Below are 12,554 nucleotides of genomic sequence, written 5' to 3' on the forward strand. Positions count from 1 at the left end.
AGCTGTGTTCAGACTCCTGACCCAGAGAAACGGAGATAATAAATGTGTGTTGTTTTAAACAACCAAGTCTTGGAGTAAATTGTTACACAACAACAGATAACTAATACAATGTGTCTGGACTCAGGTTGTGAAGGGCAAAGGGGGCAGAGGGAACAAGACAGCAGTCACCAGACCACCACATGCATGTAGATGGCCCAAACAAAGTCACTTAATTTCTTGGAGTTTCAGTTTCCTCTCATGTAAAATGATGTTTATTAACCTGCTTGTTACTACCTCACAATATGAGAAAACACTTTGATAACAAGTACTTTACTATGCGCAAAGTAGTAAATGTAAAGTGGAAATGTTTTTAATACCTCTAACATGAGTGTTACAGAATCAATAATAATCTAACCCACAGCAATCATTATCTAAGGTTCTTCTCCAGGCATCCCACCCACTCCCCTCTACAACTGTTTCAAAGACGGGAGATGGTGAGGGTAGAGATAAAATTATCACAGGAGTGAAGGATCAAACTTACTTTTTAATAGCAATCAGCTCCCCAGACTCAATGCTTCTTCCCAGCAGCACAGAACCATAGGTTCCATCCCCGAGCTGCCTGATTGTTGTGTATCTATTCATGGTGTGCCTGCTCAGGCCAGACACTCATCTCACGGCCGAAGCGGTTCAGTCCTGCAGTGGTAGCAGTCCTCCCCAGAATGTAACCAGATTTTTCGATGGCAGCACCAGCACAAGGTATTCAATAGGACGTGACTATCTCCCAAATACATATTTTCAAAAATCAGTCTTCTGCCTGCAGAGAAAAATGAGAGACAAGGATAAATGCTAATATACACATTTTGAGTATATATATTTTTGTAAGTCTAAATCTGTGTTTTATTGAACAGTCATACCCACATACTTGCATACCATTCATGACTACAACAGCAGAGCTGAATAGTTGTGTGGTGCTGTATAGCCTGCAAAGCCCAAAGTACAGCAGGTTTTGGAACAATGTTGTTTCGTTATAATGTTGATGAGGGAAAAAAACTTGATTCTCAGCCGGGGCTGCTGTCCATGTGGAGCTTCCACATTCTCCCTGTGTCTGTGTGGGTTTTCTCCAGGTGCTCCAGTTTCCTTCCACATTCCAAAGAGGTGCACACTAGGTGAACTGGTATGTCTATACTGTCCCAGGCCTGAGTGAGTGTAGGGGGTGTGTGTGAATGTGCCCTGCAATTGGTGTCTGTCTAGGGTTGGTTCCCACTCTGGGCCCTAAGCTGCTGGGATAGGCTTAGGTTTACCACCCACAACTGTAAACTGGAATAAGCAGGTAATAATTACCTTACCTTTTTTTTTAATCTTTCTTAAATGTATTTATAACTTACATTTATTCCAATGTTTAATATTCAAAGTGTTTTAGTCTTTATTTAGAAGTTTGGTGATGTTTTTATGACCAGAAATATGCTGTAGGAACTTAACTCTTGTTTTTATCAATTAGCCTATGGCAAAATTGGTTTTATTATATGTTGTTTGGCATAAAGTTGCAGTTTCCAAAGAACCTACTGATAGGTTAAATGAGGACTTAGTGTATTGACTATGTTGCCCTTTACACAGTTCACCAACCCTTGGTCTAAATAATGCTCTTTTATAATTTCTTATACAACTAGAGATATTATGCTTGGAAAGTAAATTTGTCACTGACTCAGAAATGAATCAGCTCCAATTCAATGCTTTTCTGCTGACTAACCATTCTGGGCAAACACTGAGAGATAACTGTGGTCGATGAAAATTGTCAAGCTATGAAAATTTCTGCTAAATATACTGTGTTCTGTACACTTGAGCTACAATTAACAATGTAAACATACAAAAGCTAAGAAATGCTAAACTAAAGTTCTCCTGATAGAGAACTTATGTGTGCTCCATGAACTATGTGTGGCCAAGCATCAACGGTATTATTATCACTACTAGACATTCAGAAGCCAAACAAAGAACTAGGAATTCAAGGCCTATGTGCAGGGTGTGCTCCTTTTAACGTCATTCAGTTTGTGTCTTAAAAATAATGTCACTGATTTTTCATTTATATAATTCAGTCTGCCTATAATAAAGAAACTATAGTAATAATGTAAAGTGACTAGTACTCCTACAAAGTGTCCAGATCACAAAAGACAAGGACAGACTAAGGATTTGTCAGAGATTGGAGGCAATTAAGCAGACATGCCAACTAAATGCAATGTGGGATCCTTGACAGGACCCTGGAATAGAAAAGGACACTAGTGGAAAAGTTGGTAAGATCTGTTGTTAGTAGTATTGTGCCAATGCTAATTTCCTGGTTTTGATCAATGTTCTATGGTTATGTAAGCTATTAATATTAGGGAAAGTGGAGTGAAGGGTTTCTAGGAACTCTGTACTATTTTTGCAAGTTTTCTGTAAGTCTAAAATTAGTTCAAGATTAAAAATTTAAAAATAGGCCGGGCGCGGTGGCTCACGACTGTAATCCCAGCACTTTGGGAGGCTGAGGTCAGGAATTTGAGACCAGCCTGGCCAACATGGTGAAACCCCGTCTCTGCTAAAAACACAAAAATTAGCTGGGGGTGGTGGCATGTGCCTGTAGTCCCAACTACTCGGGAGGCTGAGGCAGGAGAATCGCTTGAACACAGGAGGCACAGACTGCAGTAAGCCAAGATCACGCCACTGCACACCAGCCTGGGTAACAGAGTGAGACTCGCTCTCAAAAACAATTTTCTGAAATAAAATAAATAAATAAATAAATCCAGACTACGTTCTCCTGAAAGCTGTGTGTGAGCTTGAAAAATCTTAAGAAATATAAAGGTCCTGCCTGATTTCACCATGCTTTATCACAGAATCAAACAAGCTTACAGATCAAACCCCCGCTCTACCCACCCTGCGCGCATTCCCTTTCCCCTAGAACCACTGGCTGGAGGGGCATTTTCCTTCTTGAAACTCTTCAGGATCAGACTCCCTACAACCTCCTTCAGCAGCTCTTTTGGGTGATGTATTCCATTGATGACTAATAAATATTTATAAAGTACATTCTGTGTGACAGATCCTATCTTTAAGCTCTGAGGATACAAAGACCAATAAAATATGGTCCCTTCTTTTAAAGAGCTTAGAGTCTCCTGGCAGGGGATGGGGTGTGGATGGGAAGGGGGAAGCAGATATGTACCAATCATGAATACAAACTAAGATATGTCCAGTATGCTTAGGGCACAAGATGTGGAGGGGAATTAAGGAGAAAGCCCTCTTGGTTTCCAGCTGGGTCAATTCCATCTGGGCTTAGGGGAGGGCAGAAAAAATCTTCATAAAAGATTGTCTTAAAAAAGAGAAAAGCAGGTGTTTTGTAGGGCAAATGGGATTCTAGTACTCCAAGAAGCAGAAACTAAGAGACAGGGGCTTGAAATTGGGGGGTGGGAAAGGGGGAGCTTGTAGAAAGAGTTGGCAGAGTTTTGTTTATGGAGGAACCCAGATGCCATTTTTTAAAATACAGGTTTTGACTGGAATCTGCACTGGAGAAGAAAATGCTATAAAGCAGGGGTCCCCAAACCCAGGGCTGTGAACCAGTCTGTGGCCTGTTAGGAGCTAGGTCACACAGCAGGAGGAGAGCAGTGGGTGAGGAAGCATTATTGCCTGAGCTCTGCCTCCTGTCAGATCAGCAGCGGCAGCATTAGATGCTCACAGAAGCACGAACCCTATTGTGAACTGCCCATGGAAGGGATCTAGGTTGCATGCTCCTTAGGACACTAATGCCTGATGATGTGAGGTGGAACAGTTTCATCCTGAAACCATGGACAGTATATTAGATAAAAATATTTATCTGTGTTAAAGTACTGTAGCTGTAGTTACTGTCCTGTGATTCAGTAAGAATGCAGTTTCATTCTTGGGAAATACACTCTGAGGGGTTTACAGTTAAAGGACCATGATGTATGCAATTTATTCTCAAGTGGGTAGAACAAAATTTTTACGTGCATGGCGGGGAGAACAAATGGGGTAAAATGTTAACAACAGGTAAATCTGGGTAAAGGGTATGCTATGGACTGAATGATATCCCTCCTCCAAATTCACATGTTAAAGCCCTAACCTCCAATGTGATTGTATTTGGAGACAGACCTACGAAAAGGTAATTAGGCTACAGAGGTCATAGGATAGGGGTCTGATACAATAGGGCTAGTGTCTTGTACCTCTCCCCCACACCCCCTACCACGAGGACACAGGAAGAAGGCAGCCATCTAAAAGCCAGGAAGACAGCCTTCACCAGAAACCAAACCATTTGATCTTGGACTCTCCAGCCTCCAGAACTGTGAAAAAAATAAATTTCTGTTAAGATACCCAGTCTTTGATATTATGTTATATATGGTAGCCCAAGCAGACTAAGATAGGATGTATGGGTATTCTTTTAGTATTCTTGCAATTTATGTAAATTTATAATTATTATAGATTAAAAATTTCAATTATCCCTAAAATGGTAGAAGGGAAATTTTTAAAAGATACAGGCATCTTAAATGTTTTATTTTAGATCAAAATATACAAATGCAGACTTATTTAATACAACTTGTTGAGAAGACAGAACACTATCATATACCATGGTTCCTTCACTTCATGATTACTGTATTATGGAATAGATTGGATTCAGGCTGTGCTTTAACCCAAAAAGCACATTTGGACCACAGCACAAGCAATTCTGGCTCTGCATTTGTTTTCCCCTTTTTCTTCTTAATATTTATCTTCAACTATTTTTTTCATATAGCATACACACAGTCCTCAACTTATGATGGTTTGACTTATGATATTCTGACTTTACAATGGCGCCAAAGCTACATGCATTTAGTAGAAATCATATTTCGGGTGCCTGTACAACTATTGTTTTTCACTTTCGGTGAAGTATTCAATATATCCATGAGCTAGTCAATGTATTATTATAAAATGGGCTTTGTGTTAGATAATTTTGCCCAAGGATAGGCCAATGTAAGTGTTCTGAACATGTTTAAGACAGGGGAGGCTTACAATGATGCTCAGTAGGTTAGGTGAATTAAATGTATTTTTTTCCAATGATTTTTTAACTTACGATGTAACCCCACTCTCAGTTGAGACACATCTGTGTATGAATTCTCTATCATTCATTATTTCACTTTCTAACAAATTAAGACTCCCAAACCATTGTTGTATGTCATCTTCCAAAAAAAAAAAATCACTGGAAACTTGATTTGTCAAAAAAATCAGCCAACTGATAAACAATGTTTTGTTTAAAGGAGGCTTTGCCCTAGAGACAATGGGAAGTCAACTCAAGTTTTGTAACTAGGGGCTAACATGATCAGATCTGCATTTTGTAATCCAGTTAGAATATTTTTCTTCATGTCCAACCAAAACTTTGCATATTCTAATTTAAGCAAATTTCTTCATGCCTAGTTTTCTGTGGATATAAAAAAGCCATGTGATAAAAATGTCTATGCACATGAAATTAGTAATCAAGCATGTGTCTCTCAGCCTTCTCCTGCCTTAATTACACGACCTTTTCTCAGAGGAAGCATTTTCCACTCCTTTAATTACCTTTGGCATTCATCTCTGAATCCTCACACATTTCTCATTTCTCCATCTCCTTGATGAACTATAGTGACCAAAACTTAATAGTAACCTATATTACAGTAGCATGTGGGTTTCCCTCATGCTTTTTGCAATGGCATTATACTACTGATTTATGTCAGTTATTAATAATAAAGTCTTTTTTGGATAGTTAATGTCCCTTCATCATCCACTTAAATTGTACAATGGGAACAATGGTTTCCTAGATTATCACTGAGAAAGCTATTTATGAAAGAATTAAGAGCTTCATTGAAATCCAGATAGATTGGATTCATTCAATGCACAGTCACCTCAACAATTCCTCCTTGTTATAGTCTGTCATATTATCAAGGAACAAAATCTACGTACTCTGGCAAGATATGACTCTCACCATACCATGCTGGTTACTTTCTAATTTCTTATGCTACTTCAGGTAATTACCTAACAACTATAAAATGGATCAGACTAGTGTCTCTTCAAGCATTGATGGCAGATGGTATAATTTTATTTAAATTTTAATGAGATGCTAAGCATTATGCAAGGTTCTTGGGCACACTATGGATAAGGCTAGGTCTCTCCTTTAAATCACTCACAACTGACAAATACACAAAAAATGTAGAAACTGCTATGAGGATGCAGTAGACAGCAACCAACTTTTGGGAGGAGGAGAGAGATCTGATAATCCTTCAGAGAAGAGGTAGTATCAAGATATTAAAAAATGAAAAAGGTTTTCTTACGCAGAAAAGGAGAGAAAGAAAATTACAAGTGGAGGAAACTGTAAAAATGTTGGTGAATACGAGAGCTTAGTGTGTTCACAAGAGGGCAGGCACAGCCTAGTTGTTCTCACCCTGGTTGAATACAGAATCACCTAGAGAACCTTTAACATTTACTCACGCCTAGCCCCAGCCCCAAGAAGCAGGTCGGGATGGGGGCTGAGCTTTGAGAGTTCTGAAAGTTTTCCAGGTCTAATGTGCAACCAGGGATAAGTACAAGGCTAGGGTATAAAATCAATCCAACAGAGGGCAGTGGGGGAAATTGCAGGAAATAGCTAGAAAGTTAGGATGGGCCCAATTATGAATGTGTATGTGTGTCATGCAGGAGTTTTTTGTTTTTGCTTTTGTTTTGTTATTTTTTTGAGACAGGGTCTCACTCTGTCACCCAGGCTGAAGTATAGTGGTGCAAAATCACAGCTCACTGCAGCCTCAACCTCCTAAGCCCAAGTAATCCTCCCACCTCAGCCTCCCAAGTAGCTGGGGGTACTTAGTGTACAATACGAGGCATGATTTTTTTTTTTTTAAGAGATGAGGTCTCTTTTTTTTTTTTGCCCAGGTTGGTCTCGAACTTTTGGGCTCAAGCAATCCTCCCACTTTGGCTTCCCAAAGTGCTAGGATTATAGGCGTGAGTGCACCTGGCCTCACGCAGGAGTCTGATTTTTGTCCTACAGAAGGGAGTTCCTCGGAGTTTTTAAAGCAGAGAAACAGCATGAATAAAATTCCTCTGGAGACTACATAGATGTTAGCATACAGAGATCAGAGGCAGAGACTAATTAGGTTACTCCAGTAGCCCGGGTGAAATATGATGAAGGCCCGAACAAAGGCACTGGACTGGGTGAGTCTTAGATACAACAGGAGACTATGGGTTTGAGATAGCGAATGTGTGTGCTTGTGTTATTTGGACAATGTACAGAGATATGGGTTCTGTTTTCTGGGGGCTGAATTTGAGGTATGTACCAAACCTCTCACTGGAGATGCTCAATAAGCAAATAGCTCTAAGGTTGTTTTATTTTTCCTCAAAGACAGAGTGTTATTGGAGCTCTTATTGGGAACACAGCATTCAGACAAGGCTGATACACCGTATCACTCCAGGGTACTCCATTCACATAGAACACAATGTGAAAGGTGCCCACTGGAGTTGTTCAATAAGGCAGCCTGTGTTCAGAATAAGGAATGCAATAGTCCCATCACACCCTTGGTTTACTGCTCCAGATGCTTCAAGATAAATATTGAAGAACGTAGTGTGGCATCTAAATGAAAGTACAAGAAGGGTAGATGAAGAAACACCGGATGCTGGAAGCAAAGGAGACTTGGAAAGCCATGATAACTGTCCCAAGTGTACAAAGGGACATCAGAGGGAAGGGTTAGTTACACTAGATATGGATCCAGAGGACAGAACCATGACCACTCTTTGAGCTTTCTATTAATTCACATTAGTGAATTTTCCCATACTGAAAAAAAGTGAATGGTATTAGCCAAACTAGCATTAGACAAGAAGCACCAGTCAGCTCATAGTCAAATCTGAGCATATCCTAGCAGGATGTGGTTAAATACACTTGAGAATGGTGTTGTTCAGTTATTCATCCTTTTTGTGGTTGCCCAAATATGATGACTCATGTCATAATCTGAAAGTAAAGAACAAAAACCTACTGTTGCTCTGGGAAAACAGGGCGATGGACAACGCACTAGAAAAAAGAAGGGAGCCATGGCAAGCACCTTTGCTGCTCTACTCCACAGCAATGCTCCCCTTCTTGCTTAGTTTACAGGACCCTGATTTTACTCAGGATTCGACATACTCAGGCACGGCAGCCACCCCAGGGCATGAACTACAATAGATCTAAGCCAAGCAAAGGAATTCTACTTCCTTACTAAAATCTGTTTAGGAGTGGTGCCATGGCTCGGACTTATGAGAATGAAAGTGAAGTGAGCTGGTGAGGAAGGAGAAGAGCTTCTGAGAAGGAATCTACTCCCTAATAAAGACAGTTGACAAAGAAGCTGCATTGAACATGGCTGTGTAAAGTTGTGACATTAAGCGCTGAAGCAGAGACGACTACAAGACATCAACCCTAAAGATGAGAATCCCATCTGTGAAGGATGTATTCATAGAAAGAGGCTGAGTCCTTGATGACATCAGTGGGCTGCTGCTTGAACCCTGAAAATATATGCCTTTGGGTTTATTGTTTTGCAACCTAACTGAAGGTCTCTGTTGAAGAAGTCACTGTTAATCTATCCAGTACAGCTGAAGGCATTCCTGATACAGTGGGTTATGCTAACTTAGGTGACAAAATACAAAATTCTCTACAGGAGGTGACAGATAGACCTTTATGGTTAGCATAGTTTTGAAGACTGAAAGAGGTGTACAGCTGGAGACAAATTAGAAGTAACTGTCAGCCTGATGTTCATTTCCTTTCCATTATCTGCTTCCATTTTGAAAGAAAATATGATGCAAATAAGATACAAACCTATTGTGGTAAAAGAATGTCCAAAAACAGCACTCGGTATCACTCCAGTTTGCTTGGACAACTAGCTAGCTGAAGCTGTGTGACCTTGTGGAAACCAGTCATGTGCCTGTAACATGGCAGGTGGGAAACATGAAAGGATTCCACTTTGCATGACAAGTGGGGCACAGCGTGGGGACCACTCTGCATGTCATCGATAGTGACATTTACTATAGACAGCCACAGAGCTTCAGTCAAAGACAACCAAGGCAAGCACAGAACTCTCAAGCTGAGTTCTTTTTTCTTTTTATGAGACAGGGTCTTGCTCTGTCTCCCAGATGAGTGCAGTGGTGTGATCATGGCTCACTGCAGCCTCATGGGCTCAGATAATCCTCCCACCTCAGCCTCCTAATTGGCTGGGACTACAGGCACACACCACCATGCCTGGTTAACTTTTGTATTTTTTGTAGAGACGGGGACTTGCTATGTTGCCCAGGTCGGTCTTGAACTCCTGAGTTCAAGCACTCTGCCCTCCTCAGCCTCCCAAAGTGTTGGGGTTATAGGTGGGAGCCACTGTGCCCAGCCTCAGTCGGAGTTCTAACAGGAAAAAAGGTTTCAGCACTCTAATGACTATTTTTAGTGTATTAATATTAATACATCCTTCTTTGATACTTAATGGGAGACATCTACATCTACAGAGTCAGTGCTTCAAAGAAGCAGGCAAATATCAAAAATTTGATACTTGACAAGACATCACAATTCCAGCCTGAAATCTCTGAGTATATGACATTAGCATACAAAGATTTCACACTGTGTAGACCAGACACCACACACTGGCAGCATAATATTTTACCCATAAGTCACTCCATTGAGACCTCAGTCCATAAGTAGAAGGCTGTTTCTACTGTTGGATTCTTTACAATTTGTTAAAAAAGCCAACTATTGTCTTTTCTATGGTTGTGAGGTTTACTCGCATTTGTGTGTGTGTGTGTGTGTATCTATACACATATTCACATACATATAAATATAATATTCATATAAGTATATTATATATAAATATATATGTAAATATGTGATATTTATTTTATAAAATTATATAGGCTGGGTGTGGTAGCTCACACCTGTAATCCTAGCACTTTGGGAGGCCCAGGTGAGCATACTGCTTATCCGGGAGTTCAAGACCAGCCTGGGCAACATGGCAAAACCCCATCTCTACAAAATACAAAAATTAGTTGGGCGTGATGGTGCATTCCTGTAGTCCTAGCTACTTATGGGGCTGAGGTGGGAGGATTGCTGGAGCCTGGGAGGTGGAGGTTGCAGTGGGCCTAGGTCACACCACTGTACTCCAGCCTGGGCAGCAGAGCAAGACCATCCCCCCAAAAAAAAAAGGTTTTTTTTAATTTAAAAAAGCATATAAATAAACGTTTTTGATATACAGCAATATGTGAAATACGCTCAAGACACTAAAGTATCAACAAAGCATCACTCAAGTGAAAAATTAAGTATAAGGCCCTATGTTCAGTATTGAGATAGAAGATCCACAGAGCTGTGGGTGGCAGATCTGGCCTCTGGGGACTTCTCATGCAGTTGGAGAGGTGGGAAATACACAAATGACCAGGAGACATGGACACTGGGTTAAGTTCCTACGTGGAGTGGAGATGAGAGTGCTACTGGTGCACAAGGAAGGAGTCACTTTGTGGATCACTGGCTAGGAATCTCAAGGAAGGCTCTGGGCCACCAATTTCTAAACTACAGCTAATTTTTCTTGTTAAGGACATGTCACTTATCCATATTCCAATCCAGGTATAGATAACAAAAATTAATTTTTTAAAACTATACAAAGTTTTCCTTGTCAGTTATATTAATTTCCCACAGCTGCTCCAACAAATGTTCACAAAGTTGATGGCTGAAAAGAGCAGAAACTTATTCTCTCAGGTTTCTAGAGGTCTGAAGTCCGAAACTAACATTCCTGCATTGAAGTAAAGGTGCTGGCACTTCCTTCAGAAGCTCTATAGGGAATCCATTCTTTGTCTCTTCCAGCTTCTGGTGGTTGCAAGCATTCCTTGGCTTGTGACCACATCGCTCCAATCTCTGCCTCTATGATCACATTTTCTTGTCTTCTGTTTTTAAATCTTCCTCTGTCTCTCGCTTATAAGGACTTGTGTTTTCATTTAAGGCCACCAAGATACTGCAGGATAATCTCTCCATTTCCGATTCTTTGATTCAATCACATCTGCAAAGTCCATTGTGTCATATAAAGTAACACTCACAGGTTCCAAGGATTAGAACCTGGTATATTTGCAGGTTATTATTTAGCCTATCGCTCCCCAGCAAAACATCCCAAAGACTTTTACACAGTCATCTAAATTGCACAGCAGCGATTTTCATTCATTCAAAGCTGGGTGTTTTAGAAATGAAATCAGAAATCTGTGCTTACTTACCCAGTGAACAAGAACATTCCATTTTAAAATATAGAATGTACTCATCTCTTTGATTTTACTTTAAGCTCCAGAATTCATGTGCAGAATGTGCAGGTTTGTTACATAGCTATACATGTGCCATGGAGGTTTGCTACACCTATTAACCCGTCCTCTAAGTTCCCTCCCCTTGCTCCCCTACCCCACAACAGGCCCTGGTGTGTGCTGTTCCCCTACCTGTGTCCATGTATTCTCATTGTTCAACTCCTGCTTACGAGTGAGAACATGCGGTGTTTGGTTTTCTGTTCCTGTGTTAGTTTGCTGAGGATGATGGCTTCCAGCTTCATCCATGTCCCTGCAGAGGACATGATCTCATATCTTTTTATGGCAGCGAAGTATTCCATGGTGTGTATGTACCACATTTTCTTTATCGAAGTGTACTACTCTTTAACTTTGCACAGTGAACAAGACTTGACAATTCTAGCGTGAAATCTCTGAGTATACGACATTAGCATATGGAGATTCCATGCTGTGTGGACCAGAGATGGCACACTGGCACTCGGGGGACTGAATCCCAGATTTAAAAATAAGGAATTTCGGCCTGGCGCAGTGGCTCACACCTCTAATCCCAACACTCTGGGAGGCCAAGGGTGGCAGATCACTAGGTCAGGAGTTCGAGACCAGCCTGGCCAAAATGGTGAAACCCTGTCTCTACTAAAAACACAAAAATTAGCCGAGCATGGTGGTGTGCACCTGTAATCCTAGCTACTCGCAAGGCTGAGGCAGGAGAATTGCTTGAACCAGGGAGGCAGAGGTTGCAGTGAGCCAAGATCACGCCACTGCGCTCCATCCTGAGACAGAGCGATACTCCGTCTCAAAAGAAAAAATGGAATGTCCTATATAAATTCCGATTTGGAGCCACCTGGGGTCCTTAGCCCTTCATGGTAATAAGAAATGGAAGAAATGTCCCCACCTCTTCAGGCTGGGTGTGTGCTCTGCAGCTCACCACAGTCCCCATTTTTTCCTTGTTGTCACTTGCCGTTTTTTTTTTTAAGCTGTCCTTTTTTGTGTGTCCCTTCGTAGCCACTTGTTTTACTGGATGAAAAATATTTCTCTGTTCCTATGCCTATATCAAAAGTGACAAAGTAAAAGCCTGAAGAACAAAAAAAAAAACACCTTTTGCTTAAAGAAAAATTGGAAGGGAACAAAAATTGTTCTTTTTGAGAAGAGAAGAGCAATTTCTTACTGTTTGACAAGCACACACCCAGCTTCCTTGAGTCTTTTATTTTCCTCCTCTGCCCTGACAGCATTTAAATTCAGCTTCTGGTACAGACAGTTAACACTGCTTGAGAAACGAATGGAACGTAGCAGCC

General features: G+C 40.8%; 2 protein-coding genes across 7 annotated transcripts in view; both read right to left on the bottom strand.

Moving 5' to 3' along the window:
* LOC126953691 (glutathione S-transferase A4) overlaps positions 1-12,554 on the bottom strand; it is a 277,827-nt gene that overhangs the window by 59,222 nt on the left and 206,051 nt on the right. The gene's annotated exons all lie outside the window — the stretch shown is intronic.
* Positions 1-12,554, bottom strand: part of CILK1 (ciliogenesis associated kinase 1) — a 60,602-nt gene that overhangs the window by 39,124 nt on the left and 8,924 nt on the right. For all 6 annotated transcript variants that reach the window (XM_050789259.1, XM_050789254.1, XM_050789256.1 and 3 more), the window contains one exon: positions 521-793. In XM_050789259.1, coding sequence (XP_050645216.1) covers positions 521-621 — 101 coding nt within the window. In that variant the 5' untranslated portion in view covers positions 622-793. The remainder of the gene's footprint in view (positions 1-520; positions 794-12,554) is intronic.

The sequence above is a fragment of the Macaca thibetana genome, chromosome 4 (assembly GCF_024542745.1).
Source record: "Macaca thibetana thibetana isolate TM-01 chromosome 4, ASM2454274v1, whole genome shotgun sequence".
NCBI classification, from domain to species: domain Eukaryota; kingdom Metazoa; phylum Chordata; class Mammalia; order Primates; family Cercopithecidae; genus Macaca; species Macaca thibetana.